This window comes from Pseudorasbora parva, chromosome 23, assembly GCF_024679245.1.
Source record: "Pseudorasbora parva isolate DD20220531a chromosome 23, ASM2467924v1, whole genome shotgun sequence".
Taxonomy (NCBI): Eukaryota; Metazoa; Chordata; class Actinopteri; order Cypriniformes; family Gobionidae; genus Pseudorasbora; species Pseudorasbora parva.
The window spans coordinates 22,078,414-22,095,414 of NC_090194.1; the positions used below are offsets into that span (position 1 = coordinate 22,078,414).

Consider the following 17,001-nt stretch of genomic DNA (forward strand, 5'->3'; position numbering starts at 1 on the left):
GCTTACATCATCTTTTCTAAAGCGACCCATATCCGAAATTTGCATTTACATTGTACACTGGCAAAACAGCCCAAGACGTTCTTAACCGGTAAAAGGAAGTAAAACAGCGCGATATGCGATGGACGCAGAAAAAAATGATTGCACAATGTTTTGCTGTCTGCACTGTTTCACACGGTTCCACACATCTTTAAAGGTCGGCAAAACATTTCTCTCTTAAGGCGGAGAAAAAGAGGAGTGCCCTTGACGGGGTTGCCAGGTTTTCACAACAAAACCCGCCCAATTGCAACTCAAAACTGTGTTAAAGTAGCCCAATTCCGCGGACTTGGCAACACTGGCAGTTTGTGTCCACCTGAGTTGATGACATTCGCCTCCGTCGCTTTTTCAAGGATGTGCGACTCGCATTTACTGGGGAATATCCGATTTGACCGCTTACATGGCAGGCGCTAATGCACGCATCCGAATCATATCGGATTTATTACCACATATGAGTGAGGCCTGAATCCGATCTGAGGATATCGGAATTCATGCGTTTTTTTACTGCTTACACGTTCACATGTCATATCCGATCTGTGCCACATGAGAGGAAAAAATCGGAATTGGGTCACTTGAACCATGCAGTGCAAATGGGGACTATGAGACCGCTCAATTCACCAAAAGATATTGAACTGATGCGAGACTGCTAATAAATGTAAACAACATGCAAGGTTAGGAATCACCACAAGAGGTCTCTCTTTGCCCAGATAAACAACAGAATATAACACTCCCCGCTTGTTATAATGTATTATAACACTTTTCCCTTTTTACAAGTAGAATAACTTCTGAGACTTGTCTAGAATACCCACTGAGTATTCTTTCTGCCCACCCTCACATCCACTTTGCAAACTAGAATTTTAATTCCGCTTGACCTGAGCATCCTTGAGCAGCACAACATTACCTTCGCTTAGATTTGGCTCGGCCCACATGCCACTTTTTCCTTGGTTGGAGTAACACCAGGTATTCTTGATGCCAGCGTTTCCAGAATGAGTCGGCCAACGCCTGTACTTGCTTCCACTGCTTGCTGTATAGGTCTTAAAATTCATACTCTCCCCCTGGTGGCAGCACTGGGTCAACTTTCTGTGTTAGCAGCATGTCAGGTGTGAATACTGTGGGCATGTCTGGGTCGGATAACACAGGAACAAGGGGTCTAGCATTCATAATGGCCATAACTTGAGCCGTGAGTTTGACCAAAACTTCATGAGACAGATGGGCAGTGTTTGTCTGTAACAACAGTGCATCCAGTATCCTATGGGCAATGCCTATCATACGTTCCCACACTCCACCCATATGGGAAGAGTGGGGAGGATCAGGTGCAGCTTTGATTGTGAATGTAAGCATTTAGTTTCTGATCATCAGATTTGATCTGAAGTTCCTTGCATGCCCCAATGAAGTTCGTTCCCTGGTCAGAACAAAACAGGCGGACAGGACCACGGACAGCTGTGAATCTCCTTAAAGAATTAACAAAGCTTGAGGAGGACAGAGACTCGAGAACTTCGATATGTACAGCTCTTGTTACCATGCAAGTAAAGATGACTGCCTAGCATTTGTTCTCTGCAATGCCGCCACAAGTTCGTCTTGAGCTTATGGTCCATGAGCCGAAGACATCTGCACCTACATTTGTGAACCGAGGACCTGGGTCGAGTTGTTCAGCAGGTAGGCTTGACATTCTTTGTTTTTTGATTCTTCCTCTCAGCTTATTACAGGTCACACATTTATGTGTGATGCTTGTCACCAGTCTCTTGCCACAATCCATCAGAGCGAACAGCACCCTCTGTCAGATGTCTTCCCTGATGAGCGACTTTTGCATGGTAACGTCTCACCAATAAGGTTGCTACGTGGTGCTTTTCGGGGACAATGATTGGATGTGAATTTTCCCAGGGTATGTCAGCCAAAGGAATGCGTCCTCCAACTCTCAGCAGGCCGTCCTTATCCACAATTGGATTCAGTTTCCTCAGAGGGCTTAACTTTGAAATTACTTTACCTCTGGAAAGGCATTTCATCTCCTCAGCAAATGTATTGTGTTGAGCGTTTCTGATGACTATTAGTCTTGCTTGTGTCGGCATATCTGTATTGCTGATTGAGCCCTTTGTACAAGACCTGGCCTTGTGTATGAGCTTGGTAATGGCTCAAATTTACTTCCAGTTGGAGAAGCATTCAAATGGGTTTGATCCCAGCTCTCCTTCAAATGTCTTGATTATGAAAGCTTGGATCTGTGAGCATACGTCTGTGTCTGCCCCAGGTCTTTTAACATGGCAGCTGGCACTAAGCGAGTCCCATGATCTGCAGGGTTGTGTTCTGTGCTGACAAAGTGCCATTGTTCTGGGCTTGAAGACTTTCTGATGCATGTGACTCTATTGGCGACATATACATAGAATATGTATGTTGTTGATGTAGCCTAATACAGTGTTGTGTTGTTGATGTAGCCTAATACAGTCTGATTGTAGAATTTGACCTTGTCAATGTCTATGTTGAGCTCTTCTTTAATTAAGTCTGCCAATTCAACAGCCAAGAGAGCAGTAAAAAGTTCGAGACGTGGAACAGTGTGTGGGGGACAAGGAGCCAGCTTTGCCTTGCCCATGAGGAACCCATTGTGAGTGTGTCCATTTTTATCTGTTGCTTTGAGATAAGCCACTAGTGGAGGCGTCAGAGAAGATGCAGAGTTATCTGTGTTTTGTGGAGCACAAGGAAACTGGTGCATAGAGTCTGTCAATTAGAGATTAGAGATAAGCAAATAGAGAAGCTTCTCTAGCTCACAGAGTGAGTCCTTCCACATTCTCCACTGTTCCTCTTTCGGTGCGGGCCAATCTCAATCAGCTTGTTCAGCAGACAGCTCCCTGACTAAGATTTTTCCTTTGATTTTGACAGGTGCTACAAACCCCAAGTGGTCGTAAAGTCCATTGACTGTACACAGGATTCCCCTTCTAGTAAATGACTTCTTTTCTCTAGATACACGGAACGTGAACGTGTCTGACTGCAAGTTCCAAAGTGAGTCCTAAACTCCACTGCAGTGGCAAGAGATCAACATTTAGCTCTAGATCCACCAAGTCTTTGGCCCGCTCCTCAGGGGGAAAGGCATCCATCACAGTACTGTTAGAGGCTATTTTGTGTAACTTGATGCTTGACTCTGCTAACACCTCTTTTGTGTTTTTCAGTACAGCGGTGGCCTTTTCATCGGTGGGAAATGAGGAGAGCCCATCATTAACATAGACATTTCCTATGACGAACTGTGTAGCTTCACTGTCCTGTTCCTTTACTCCATGCAAGGCTGCTCTTCTCAGGCCAGAGATGGGTACTGCTGGGGAAGGAGAGTTGCCAAAAATGTGCACTTTCATACAAGCATTCTTGTTGTGGCCTCAGTGCTGGGGCAAGCTCTATTTGATCAGCATCAAACATTGCTTGCATGAAGTTGAAAAAGTGTTCTTTCATTCCATGTTTCTTCTCCAGCATGTGACGGAGGGAGACGAGGCGATTGACAGCATGCTGTCTGTTGTTGGCCTGTTCAAACTCATCTTCAATGAATAGGACAAGCTGATCGTCGCGCCATGTTCTTTGAAACACGTCTCTGCTCAGGCTATCTGCTTCATTGGCTGCATGAGACACACATGGAAAGGTGTGGGGTGGATACAGCAGGGCGACGTGCCAGCAACTTCATAGTGGAATCAGTGGACGGTAACATCCACATTCCTTTGCCTACTCTGATTGAGTGTAACATGCTGCCAAACGATAGGTCTGAAATACATTTACTCAAATCAATAAAGAACACTAATAAAGCCCCAGTCTTGCAGATCATTAACTAAAAAAAGTTGGTTTAGGGTTTAGTTCCCTTTAAACTGTGGTTTTCTTTGGCTGAGATCTTAGGAAATTCTTCAACTTTTCTCAGAAGAGCATTTTCAATCACCTCAGGTGAGCCATAAACATCCTCCAGTCTTTGCCATAACATCCTGAGGCCTGTGGGTGCATTGTGAATGTGTACCGCTCTGATCCTTTTAGCTTGCTCAGATGACGAGGGCACGAAACATTTTTACAGAAAATCAAGTTCCTCTTTAGCAGAGAGTTTCAGGTCATCAGTAGAGCTGATAAAAGACATCTTCCAGGCCCAGTAGTTCTTCAGCTTTTCATCGAACTTCAGTAGGCCTGAGCTCACCAGCTCTCGTCGCATCAGGTACTTCCCTGGGTCTGTTACAGCCACTGCACTGACTGGGCTTGTGTTGTACATAGGGAGTGGCTGTGTGTAGTAAAACTGGGGAGGCTTGAAATCGTCACTGGTTTGTTTCACATTGTGGGAGAGCTCACTGTATGATTTTTTCTCTGCAGTGCTGAATATCTTATTTGAGTTTCGGATAGGTTCTGCTTTGTACAAATGATGTTGAGTTTGCTCAAGAAACTTGTTCACTGATTTTACTTAAGCCACGTTTCCACCACAGGAACCATTCCCAGGAACTAGGAACTTTGGGGTGGTACCCAGTGTGTTTCGACCACAGGAACCAGGGTCTAAAATGCAGACAGTAGCAGGTCTGGGGGGAAAAAAAGTTCCTGTAAAAAAAGTTCCTGGTACAAATTGTTCCGGGTAATTTTGGTGGAAACAGGGCTTTAGTGACGCATTGACCTGATTGTCACCTCTGTTCACTTCACTGCTGTCCATGAAAAGCTAGCACACTGGTGAAGTCATCTGTGGTCTTGTATCTGATTGTGAAACTGCAACTAAATTCACTGCGTGACTGGCTGCTTTTGCACTCTGATAAGGCTGGTGACCTGGATGTATAGTCGCATTTCCACAATAAATTTCGACTGGAGTTAGAAGCATTGTGTTTTTTTATATTTGCTGAAGTGGACTTAACAGTTCATTTTCCTTTAGTCCGTGCGTTCAATGCCACAGAATTAGCCACAGATTGTCTGCTGGTTCTTGAGCAGTTAGATATTTGTATTCTGATTTCTAATTCATCCAAATCCTCCTCTTCTATTCTGTGTGCAATTCTACTCACAGATCGACCAACACTGGCCGTTAGAAGAGTTGTGCCTTTTTTACTGTTCTGCCCCCGCTTCTGGCAAGCGTGTTTTCTGACCAAATTAAATCAAGAGGGAAAAATATGAGACTGCTTAATTCACAGAGAGACACTGATCTGATGCGAGACTGCTAGTAAATGTAAACAACATGCTAGGTTAGAAATCACCACAAGAGGTCTCTCTTTGCCCAGATAAACAACAGAACATAACAATAGTTCCCTTTCAGTCAGTTACAAGTTACGTCAGTACTGACGAAATGAGGGGTTAGCTTAGAAAGCCAGCTGCCTTCAATCTCAATCAAAACGATCCAATGACATGAAAATGTCATGGGTCTGCGGAATTTGCCTAATGCTACCCCGCCTCATTGCGTGGGTATAAGTGCGTTGCATAGCAGTCACACATTTATGTTTCTGCTTCGGAGCCGAGTTCTGCTTGCCTTCCTAAGCGTTGTAGCTCTTCAAGACGAGTGTCTCCCCAGAGTGTTGGTGATGCGGTGCATTCCAGTGAGTCCCACATTCCTGTCGATCTGTGCAGTGATCTGTATAGGTCTGTGTGTTCTCCCTGGGCGTCTCAGCACTCTGCCTGAGTAAAACTCCTCTCTAAAAGAGCTACACGCGGCGCGTCTTTTTAAAGATGTTTCGCCCATGCTTGGTTCCTGGGTGCGGTCAAAATGTTAGTCCGTCTGACGGGCATGATCACTGTTTGGCGTGCTTGGGCCTCGCGCACGCCAAGCACGTGTTCATGGATGCGTCATGTTCTCGCTGCGGGAACATGCCCATCGCAGTGCTGCGATCAAGACTGAATGATCTCCGTTCTGGAGCGAGTCCCCTCTACCACACCCCGATCTACTGTCTCCTCGCGAGGCAGTACTTTGGCTGGCGGTCAGGGTGATCTGAGGGTGTTGGTGTGGACCAACCCGATGAGTATTCCTCGGACCACACCCCCCTATTCGGTACTGCAACCCGTGGCGCTACCAGATGTTAGTGCTGGTGTTTAATTTGGGGCGCTGGCGGATGACTTCATATCAATCGCCACATCACAAGGCGGGCTGGATTCCTCTGGAGATGAGAATTTGGCTGTGCCGCCTCCCGCGGGAGTGTCGGCATTGTCCGAGTCTGATCTGGAGCTATCAGCCATGCTAATCTGAGAAGCCGAGAGCTTCGGGTTCGAGTGGAATCCTCCGCCAGGGCCCTGAGCGCTCAAAGCTGGATGGTGAGTATCTGGGGGCATGCTTTGGCCATCCTTCAGGGATCAAGGACTGGCACGTACTGGTCCGGTCAGACAATACGCAGACAGTAGCGTACATCAACCGCCAAGGTGATCTACGCTCCCGCCGGATGTCACAACTCACCCGCCACCTCTTGCTATGGAGTCAGAAGCATCTGAGGTCGCTTTGTGCCATTTATGTCCCTGGGGAACTGAACCGTGCGGCCGACAAGCTCTCGCGGTTTCAGCCTCTTTCGGGGAAACTGAGACTCCACCCCCAAGTGGTTCAGCTGACATGGGACCAGTTTGGCAACACACAGATTGATATGTTTGCTGTCCCACTTTATATTAGGTGGCCTTAACTACTATGTACTTACATAAAAAAATAAGTACAATGTACTTACTTACGTTTGCTGATATTGAGGTGGGATACGGGTAGAGTTAGGGACAGGTGTGGTGGTGTGGGTAAGTTTAAGGGTAGGGTTACATGTAAGGGAAGTGCCAGCTGTGTAATTACAAATGTAACTACAGAAATTAATTACAGACGTAATTACATGCAGGTATTTTAAAAATGTAAGTACAATGTAAAAACATGTATATACACAATAAGTGCATTGTATCAAATTATTAATTAAAATGTTAGTCCATAGTAGTTAAGGCCACCTAATATAAAGTGGGTCCCTGTTTGCCTCCCACGACTCCTCCCATTGCCGCTGGTACTATTCCCTGACCGAGGGGACCCTCAGCACGGATGCATTAGCGCACAGCTGGCCACAAGGTCTACCCAAATATGCGTTTCCCTCAGTGAGCCTTCTTGCACAGCTACTGTGCAAGATCAGGGAGGACAGGGAGCAGGTCTCATGGTCGCCCTGTATTGGCCCGGCCGGATCTGGTTCTCCGAACTCATACTCCTTGTGACAGCACCTCCCTGGCCTATTCCTCTGAGGTAGGACCTTCTTTCTCAGAGAGGGGGCACCGTATGGCACCTGCGTCCTAACCTCTGGAACCTCCACGTGTGACTCCTGGACAGGACGCGGCAGGTTAGACAGCACAACCTGATCCGCAGGTTCCTCAGGGGGGCGAGAAGATTAAATCCACCTCGCCCCTTACAGGTACCCTCTTGGGACCTCGCAGTGGCCTAACTACCCTGTGTACCGATCCCTTCACGCCTCTACGTGGGAGCTTAAGTTTCTGTCAATGAAGAAAGCACTCCTTATTGCTCCAGCCTCGATCAAGAGGGTGGGGAACCTGCAAGCATTTTCGGTTGATGAAGCATGCCTGGAATTCGTGCCGGCCAATTCTCAAGTTAGCCTGAGACCCCGGCCTGGATATTTGGCCAAGGTTCCTACCACTCCCTTTAGGGACCCCGTGGTGAACCTGCAAGCGTTGCTCTGGAGGAGGCAGACCCAGCCTCGGCACTGCTCTGTCCAGTACGGGCCTTTTGCACTTACATAGACAAGATGCAGTGCTTTAAGACCTCAGACCAGCTCCTTGTCTGTTATGGAGGGAAGCAGAAAGGGAAGGCTGTCTCCAAGCAGACTGGATAGTGGATGCCATTGTCCTGGCTCACCAGGTTCAGGGCTTGCCATGCCCCCTTGGGGTCAAAGCACACTCCGCTGTCGGGGGGCGACAGTGGCTCAGTGGTTCATGTAGGTTTTCTACAAACCAGAAGGTTGGTGGTTCAATCCCCGGTTCCACCTGACCAAGTGTCGAAGTGTCCATGAGCAAGACACCTAACCCCGGTTGCTCCCGACGTGCTGGATGGTGAATGTGAGGCAAAAATGTAAAGCGTTTTGGATAAAAGCGCTATATAAATGCAGTCCATATAAATGCAGTCCATTTAGCATGTGGCGCCTCGCTGACAGACATTGTAGAGCTGCAGGCTGGGCGACACCCAATACATTCGCCAGGTTTTATAATCTGCGAGTGGAGCCTGTGTCCTCTCGTATACTCGCCCAGATGGCCAGTGACTGGACACGCTGGTGTCTTCGCTTGCTCCGCCATTCCACTCCATGAACTGGATACGTGAGCTTATTCACTCAGGTGAGTCTCCCTGAAAGCCCACTGTTGATGCCGGCACCAGAGTGCATAACCGAATGGCCCCAGCCCTCGTTTCAGGCTAGGTGCCCATGTGGACGATTCCCCGCTGACCAACCGGCACGTGTATTCTCCATGGTAAGTCTCCTTGAGCGCGTGTCTTCCCTTGGCAAGACTCTTGACACCCCTGGGGTGGAAAAACTTTTCCACCTGTGGCTGGATACTCCAGGTTCTTCCATATGCAGCCCATACGTGGTCATGCGTATATTCCTAAATCCTCCAAACGGGTAGACACTGTGATTGCATTTCTCCAAATGGGATATGCCTCCCAGTGTGCCTTGGTAGCTGAGCCGGCCCCTCGTCATGTTAAAGTCAGAGGCAGGGTGCACAGGTCAGCCCAGGATGCTGTAATACAGCCGCTGTGGTGTGGTGTTGTGGGGGGATCCCCTTTAATAGATGTCTGGGGAATGGGTCCTTGAAAGCTGCCTTTAGTTACCCAGTGGGATCCTAATACTTTTGAATTCCAATTCAAAAAGTTCCCATTTGAGTTCATAGAACCCTGATTAAGAGAGTAACCATCATTATGATGTATATGTGTGTTCTTGTAATGCTGTAGATATTGATGAGTGTGAAAGAAACCTCTCACTGTGCTATGGAGGCACCTGTGAAAACACTGATGGCAGCTACAAGTGTGTGTGTCCACCGGGTCATCGGCTGTCTGTGGACGGCAGTGCCTGTGAAGGTGAGAACTAAATCATGTCATATTTCTTTGTTGTATCTCACACATTTGTGTTTTTGTTTAGACAGTAGAACAATGCACAGAGTTATTATCCACTTGTATGATGTATGATTATCCATGCACTGATTATCATATATGGATCACTTCTTGAAATTCACTGTTATGAACCCATTTAACTAAAATGTTTTTTTTTAATGATTCTTCTGATGTTACTGTTTGTCTGCAGATGTAAATGAGTGTGATCTGAGTAGCACGTTATGTCATAACGGCAGGTGTGTGAATGTGGTGGGGTCCTACCAGTGCTTCTGCAACTCTGGTTACCAGACGACACCTGATAGGAAAGCGTGCACAGGTTCGAACTTTAGATTAGATTAGCTTTTAATAATCTTAAAAGCCTCAAACTCTCATTTTATCTATTTATTTTCTGTGCCTCTGCCAATATTGTAGATAGATTAATGAAAATGAGAGTATAGTGAACCAAAGTGGCTATTCATTACACTCATTACACTCATTCGACATTTAAAAGTCATTACATTTTTTAAAGAAATCTCTTATGCTCACCCAGGCTGCATTCATTTAAACAAATTTATTCCTGTGATCAAAGCTGAATTTTCAACATCAGTACTTCAGTCTTAAGTATCACATGATCCATCAAAAATAATTCTAATATGCTGATTTGCTGCTTAAGAAACATATTTTTGTGGAAACCATGAAACATATTTTTTCAGGATTCTTTGATGGATAGTAAGTATAGAACAGCATTTTTTTGAAATAGAAGTCTTTTTTTAAAATGTCAGTAGTGATACGCCCTTGCTGAATATAAGGATTTATTTCCTGGAACAAAAAAAATCTTACTGACTCCAATATATAACAGTTGTGTTCGTAATTGCTTGTCAGCTATTACTGATTTTTCTCTTACATCCCTAACACAAATGTGTGTCTGTTTTGTGGTCATTTGTATTTTTCAGACATAGACGAGTGTACAATAGAGAACGGAGGATGTGAGTTGTACTGTAGTAATTCGTTGGGGAGTTACTCCTGCAGCTGTGGTCATGGTTATGTTCTGATGCCGGACCAAAGGACATGTGCAGGTGCTCTACTACCAAACCTGACAAAATGTTGTTGACCTTTTCTATACCTATAGAGGCCTCATTAAACACAGTAGTCATTAATTTCCAAACACATCTGGTTGAATGGTACATAAAAATGCATACTGTATGTCCAAATGCACACATAGATTTACCTCACTTTATTTCTGTCTGTCTCTCCAGATGTGAATGAATGTGAAGAGGATGTTGACATCTGTGAAGGTGGGCAGTGCACTAACATCCCAGGAGCATATCATTGTCTGTGTTATGAAGGATTCATGACTTCTGTGGACAAAAGGACATGCATTGGTATGCTGCTAAATTCTTAAACAGATGTATTTTTAGAAGGAATTTTTAACTCTTTTAATAACTGTTCTGTAGAGATAATTTACTATGTGTGACAGAGGGCCCTGTCATACATCCGTTGCAATGAGACATAAGGCCCCATGCAACTCTCTTTTGCTAGTTTCAGTCCGACGCAGTTAACATTTTTATGTCCAGCAAATTCATTACGTTGTTTAAATAGCAAATTCTCTCATACCCATCTGTTCACTCATGGGCATGCTGGTCTGAAAACGTGGTGTGTTCTTGGAGATTGTTGGCACATTGCTATTTTGACTCATTAAGTACCACCCTTTTAAACCCACGCCGACTGTTCCTCCTGCATTAAACTAGCAAAGGTGGATTTGCCCTAAGTGCACCTGCACCATACTCTTCAGACCATGTGTTCAGATCATTAAAACAGGGCCCAGAGAGTATGTATTTTTTATGGGACATTGATTTGACTTGCAGTACATCTGTCAAGATTGTATATAAAACAAATCAGAATAAAAATTAGACAACATCTGTTAATTACTCATGTTTTAAAAGTTAGCGTTAAAAAAATGTGATGCATATTTTACCAGATGTATCAAGTCTGTCTGTACTGGATCTATCTTGAATCTTGCATAGTTATTTGACATAATGAGCTTTTGTCTGTTGGTGTGGGACTTTTGTTGTAGATGTGAATGAGTGTGAACTCAACAGCAACATCTGTATGTTTGGGGAGTGTGAGAACACTGAGGGTTCTTACATCTGTCATTGTGAGATGGGTTACTCTGTGAAGAAAGGAACCTCTGGCTGCACCGGTGAGACCTGATCCATAAAAACACATCAGACACAAACAACAGAAACATGTAAAGCATGTGATGTATTTTAAATACTTCCAAACTGTACTTATAGTGTTACTGTACATCAATACACCACAATGCACAGAGCTTTGTAATAATGTTTGTAAAAATTATGCTCTGATACAGATGTTAATGAGTGCGAGATGAATACTCATAACTGTGACACACATGCAGCCTGTGTCAACACAGCAGGACATTACCGCTGCTCCTGCTGGGATGGGTGGTCCGGTGATGGAGTCAAATGTGCTGGTGAGTGTTATTCATGATTTACCCTGTTACTGGGCTAGAAAGCTGTGTAAACTCAATGTGGCTGTATAACTTATCCATGTTGTTGGTTATAATGTTAGCAGAATGCTAAAGCATGTAAAGCACTGATTCAAAGAGTTTTATGATCTTTTATAATGAATGTTGTAACACCTTACTATCTTTTCTCTATTAATTCTCTAAATCAGAAATACACATAGCTTAAAGGACAACTCCGGTGAGAAATGAACCTAGGGGTAATTAACAGATGGTTACAGAGTAGATCGTTCTCTGGGATGCGTTTTCATGGAACTCGAATGTAAAGAGTTTTATCTTTAAAAACAGATTAGCTTATAACACTAGTCTATGGGGCACAGAGTTGTGAAATTAAATCGCTAGTTAATACCACTAACAAGGCTAAAAATAGCCTCACACTAACACGGTAGCATAATGAGGGTCCCAACATGCAAACCGAAGCATTGAGAACTTTGTAAGAGTACAAACAGTTTAATAAGAAGACAGTTTATAGACATAGTGCATTACGCGTTCACGGACAGGCTCCATCTTGGAAAACAGTCTCGACTCATCGAGCGACGAGAGCTCTGCTAAGTGATGAACTGTGACTTGGAATCTCATATGGTCCGTTGTTTCCGGAAGAAAACACTGAACACAACAGAGAAAATAAATAAATAAATAAAAAAATGTCCATGTTATTACATTTCACAAACTTAATTCCTATCGACCAGCTCACTTAGAACAGCGATCGTAGATCGATTCATCGAGACTGTTTTTCGAGATGGTTCCTGTCCGTGAACGCGTAAGGCACTATGTTTACAACGTATCTTCTTATTAAACTGTTTGTACTCTTACAAAGTTCTCAATGCTTCGGTTTGCATGTAGGGACCCTCATTATGCTACCGTGTTAGTGTGAGGCAATTTTGAGCCTTGTTAGTGGTATAAACTAGCGATTTAATTTTACCACCCTGTGTCTACCCTGTGCCCCATAGACAAGCATTATAAGCTAATCTGTTTTTAGAGATAAAACTCTTTACATTCGATTTTCAAGAAAACGCATCCCAGAGAACGATCTACTCTGTAACCATCTGTTAATTACCCCTAGGTTCATTTCTCACCGGAGTTGTCCTTTAATTTTAACCTCTTTATGGTTGTACACAATTATTATAAGCTGGAGACACGTTTAAGAAAATCAGTGTATAAAGTACCCAATCATCATGACTAAAACTAAAGATACCTAAAAGTTAAAGTAGCTCCTGAGAAAAAATATGTCCAATAAGTATTACAAAGCTATTAAAGCAGTAAAATGAAAGGGTCTGAAGAAATACAAAGCCATGTGGTGATGAGGATGAGAGGAAGCGATGAGAGGTAGAATATATATATATATATATATATATATATATATATATATATATATATATATATATATATATATATATATATATATATATATATATATATATATATATATATTATACAGTGAGGAAAATAAGTATTTAAACACCCAGCTATTTTGCAAGTTATCCCACTTGGAAATAACGGAGTCATGGAGGGGTCTGAAATTGTCATCGTAAGTGCATGTCCACTGTGAGAGACATCATTTAAAAAAATTATAATCCAGAAATCACAATATATTATTTTTTTAACTATTTATTTGTATGATACAGCTGCAAATAAGTATTTGAACAAATGTCTATCAGCTAGAATTCTGACCCTCAAAGACTTGTTAGTCTGCCTTAAAAATGTCCACCTCCACTCCATTTATTATCCTAAATTAGATGCACCTGTTTGAGGTCGTTAGCAGCATAAAGACACCTGTCCACCCCATACAATCAGTAAGTAACTACAAACATGGCCAAAACCAAAGAGCTGTCCAAAGACACTAGAAACAAAATTGTATACCTCCACAAGGCTGGAAAGAGCTATGGGGAAATTGCTAAGCAGCTTGGTGAAAAAAGGTCAACTGTTGGAGCAATCATTAGAAAATGGAATAAGCTAAACATGACTGTCAATCTCCCCCACGGACTGGGGCTCCATGCAAGATCTAACCTCGTGGGGTCTCAATGATCCAAAGAAAGGTGAGAAATCAGCCCAGAACTACACAGAAGGAGCTGGTCAATGACCTGAAAAGAGCTGGGACCACCGTTTCCAAAGTTACTGTTGGTAATACACAAAGACGTCATGTTTTGAAATCATGCATGGCACGGAAGGTTCCCCTGCTTTAACCAGCACATGTCCAGGCCCGTCTTAAGTTTGCCAATGACCATTTAGATTATCCAGAGGAGTCATGGGAGAAAGTTATGTGGTCAGATGAGACCAAAATAGAACTTTTTGGTCATAATTCCACTAAACGTGTTTGGAGGAAGAAGAATGATAAGTGCCATCCCAAGAACACCATCCCTACTGTGAAGCATGGGAGTGGTAGCATCATGGTTTGGGGGTGTTTTTCTGCACATGGGACAGGGCGACTGCACTGTATTAAGGAGAGGATGACCGGGCTCATGTATTGCGAGATTTTGGGGAACAACCTCCTTCCCTCAATTAGAGCATTGAAGATGGGTCGAGGCTGGGTCTTCCAACATGACAATGACCCAAGCACACATTCATTTAATTTAGATTATGTCTCTCAGTGGACATGCACCTACGATGACTCCTCCATGATTTCCAAGTGGGAGAATTTGCAAAATAGCAGGGTGTTCAAATACTTATTTCCCTCACTATATATATATATCCCTCTATGGTCGACTGATAGTCGAATCATCTATGTGTGTGTAAACCATAGACTGGAAAAAATAAACGTATAAACGGGTTTGGAAGGGCAGGACACTAGTCAGCAGGAGGCTAAGACTATTTTTATTTTATTTTACACACGGCACACAGCCACCACTTTTAATAAAGTGATCAAAACTAGGCTACACTACACATTCGTAAATTAACCGTTCTCTCATAACATTTAAAAGCCACGATCGAAACACAGAACATCACACAAATATGTAAAAATAACATTTTGATAAATAAACCTAAAAAAATACCTGCCTAGAGAGGAAAAGAACGTTTTGAGTGCGTTTATATGCACGTTTTTAAGCCGATTGTGCCTAAAGGGGGTCGCACACCGGACTGAAGCTCAGCGCCGTGTTTCAGGATCTCACACCAGGCAGACGTGAACATTACGCGTGAGTTCCATTTCGAATCAACTTCTGACAGAAGAGCTGCACGATGAGTTTATCTTGTAGCACAGGGTGAAATCAGTATGTACATTCACGATTTGAGGTAAATATACATTTAATCGCCGCAGACAGGCGTCGAATGCCGCCGTCGGTGTATATGTGTTCGAACTTTAAAGGCGACACGTCTTTATAACCCTAATATTGAGCACCCCCATATTGCCAAAATGGTATGATCCTCGTTTCATAACACCCACGAAGATTCGACCATGAGATCAGTGGTCGAATCCGGTCCTGCATATCGATGCATCGAATCTTCGACTATTAGGGGTCACCCCTAAGATATATATATATATATATATATATATATATATATATATATATATATATATATATATATATATATATATATATATATATATATATATATATATATATATATATATATATATATATATATATATATATATATTAATTTTTTTAATCGAGTCCCGGCCCTAATATATATATATATATATATATATATATATATATATATATATATATATTCTTCCTCTCATCTCATTTTACCATCACCACATGGCTTTGTATTAATGTATATTGTATTAAATTTGTATTGTATTAAATTTTTCCTGCAAAATTTGAGCAACAGTCCAGTGCTGCTTCTCTTTAGCCCAGGTCAGGCGCTTCTGCCGCTGTTTCTGGTTCAATAGTGGCTTGACCTGGGGAATGCGGCACCTGTAGCCCATTTCCTGCACACGCCTGTGCACAGTGGCTCTGGATGTTTCTACTCCAGACTCAGTCCACTGCTTCTGCAGGTCCCCCAAGGTCTGGAATCGGTCCTTCTTCACAATCTTCCTCAGGGTTCGGTCACCTCTTCTCGTTGTGCAGCATTTTTTGCCACACTTTTTCCTTCCCTCAGACTTCCCTCTGAGGTGCCTTGATACAGCACTCTGGGAACAGCCTATTCGTTCAGAAATTTATTTCTGTGTCTTACCCTCTCGCTTGAGGGTGTCAATGATGGCCTTCTGGACAGGGTCGGGTCGGCAGTCTTACCCATGATTGCGGTTTTGAGTAATGAACCAGGCTGGGAGTTTTTAAAAGCCTCAGGAATCTTTTGTAGGTGTTTAGAGTTAATTAGTTGATTCAGATAATTAGGTTAATAGCTCGTTTAGAGAACCTTTTCATGATATGCTATTTTTTTGAGACAGGAATATTGGGTTTTCAAGAGCTGTATGCCAAAATCATCAGTATTAAAACAAAAAAGACCTGAAATATTTCAGTTGGTGTGCAATGAATCTAAAATATATGAAGTTAAATTTTTATCATTACATTATGGAAAATAATGAACTTTATCACAATATGCTAATTTTTTTAGAAGGACCTGCATATAAAGAGACAATCAAATCAGTGGTTCTCAAAGTTATCTAATGTATTAAAGGGATAGTTCACTTTAAAATGAAAATTATGTCATCCTTTAATCGGCTTCAAGTTGTTTCAAACCTGTAGGAATTTCTTTCTTCAGCTGAACACAAGGGAAGATATTTCAAAGAATGTCAGTAACCAAACAGTTAACTGGAGTCATTGACTTCCATACTATTTTTTTTTTCCTACTATTATATTTAATATAATATTATATTATATGGAAGTCAATGGCTCCAGTTAACTGTTTGGTTACTGACATTCTTCAAAATATCTTCCCTTGTGTTCAGCTGAAGAAAGAAATTCATACAGGTTTGAAACAACTTGAGGGTGAGTAAAGGATGACAAAATTTTCATTTTAAAGTGAACTATCCCTTTAAATCAAGCATTTAACAATAATGCAATGATAATTGCATTATTAATATTTATGTATTTAATAGTAATGCATTTGAATAATTTGAAAATGTTCAGTGTGTTTGTGTTAGGTTTTTAATAGATTGTTTAATATGTATTTAATGTATAGATGTTGATGAGTGCGTGAACAGGACTGACATCTGCAGCGCTGATGCCGAGTGTGTGAACACGATTGGCTCATACCACTGTGAATGTTCAGACGGCTTTACTGGTGACGGATTTACATGCTCAGGTACATCATTCATATGTTTGTTCAATCTATCTATCCACACCAACATCATACATCATTTTCACAAGCATCATTGACTGGTGTCTTAATGTCCTGCAGATATGGACGAGTGTGCTGAAGATGTGGATCTCTGTGAAAACGGCCAGTGTCTCAATGTTGCCGGAAGCTATCGCTGTGAATGTGAGATGGGCTTCACACACACTCCGAACAGCAAATCTTGTCGAGGTGCACTTAT

General features: G+C 42.6%; 1 protein-coding gene across 1 annotated transcript in view; it reads left to right on the top strand.

Annotated features, from left to right (window-relative positions):
- The window catches only part of LOC137061869 (fibrillin-2), a 148,188-nt gene that overhangs the window by 63,880 nt on the left and 67,307 nt on the right, over window positions 1-17,001 (top strand). Inside the window, exons 27-34 of the mRNA XM_067432487.1 lie at window positions 8,900-9,025; window positions 9,249-9,374; window positions 9,991-10,113; window positions 10,294-10,419; window positions 11,112-11,237; window positions 11,406-11,528; window positions 16,647-16,769; window positions 16,866-16,991. Of these exons, the coding sequence (XP_067288588.1) occupies window positions 8,900-9,025; window positions 9,249-9,374; window positions 9,991-10,113; window positions 10,294-10,419; window positions 11,112-11,237; window positions 11,406-11,528; window positions 16,647-16,769; window positions 16,866-16,991 (999 nt within the window). The remainder of the gene's footprint in view (window positions 1-8,899; window positions 9,026-9,248; window positions 9,375-9,990; window positions 10,114-10,293; window positions 10,420-11,111; window positions 11,238-11,405; window positions 11,529-16,646; window positions 16,770-16,865; window positions 16,992-17,001) is intronic.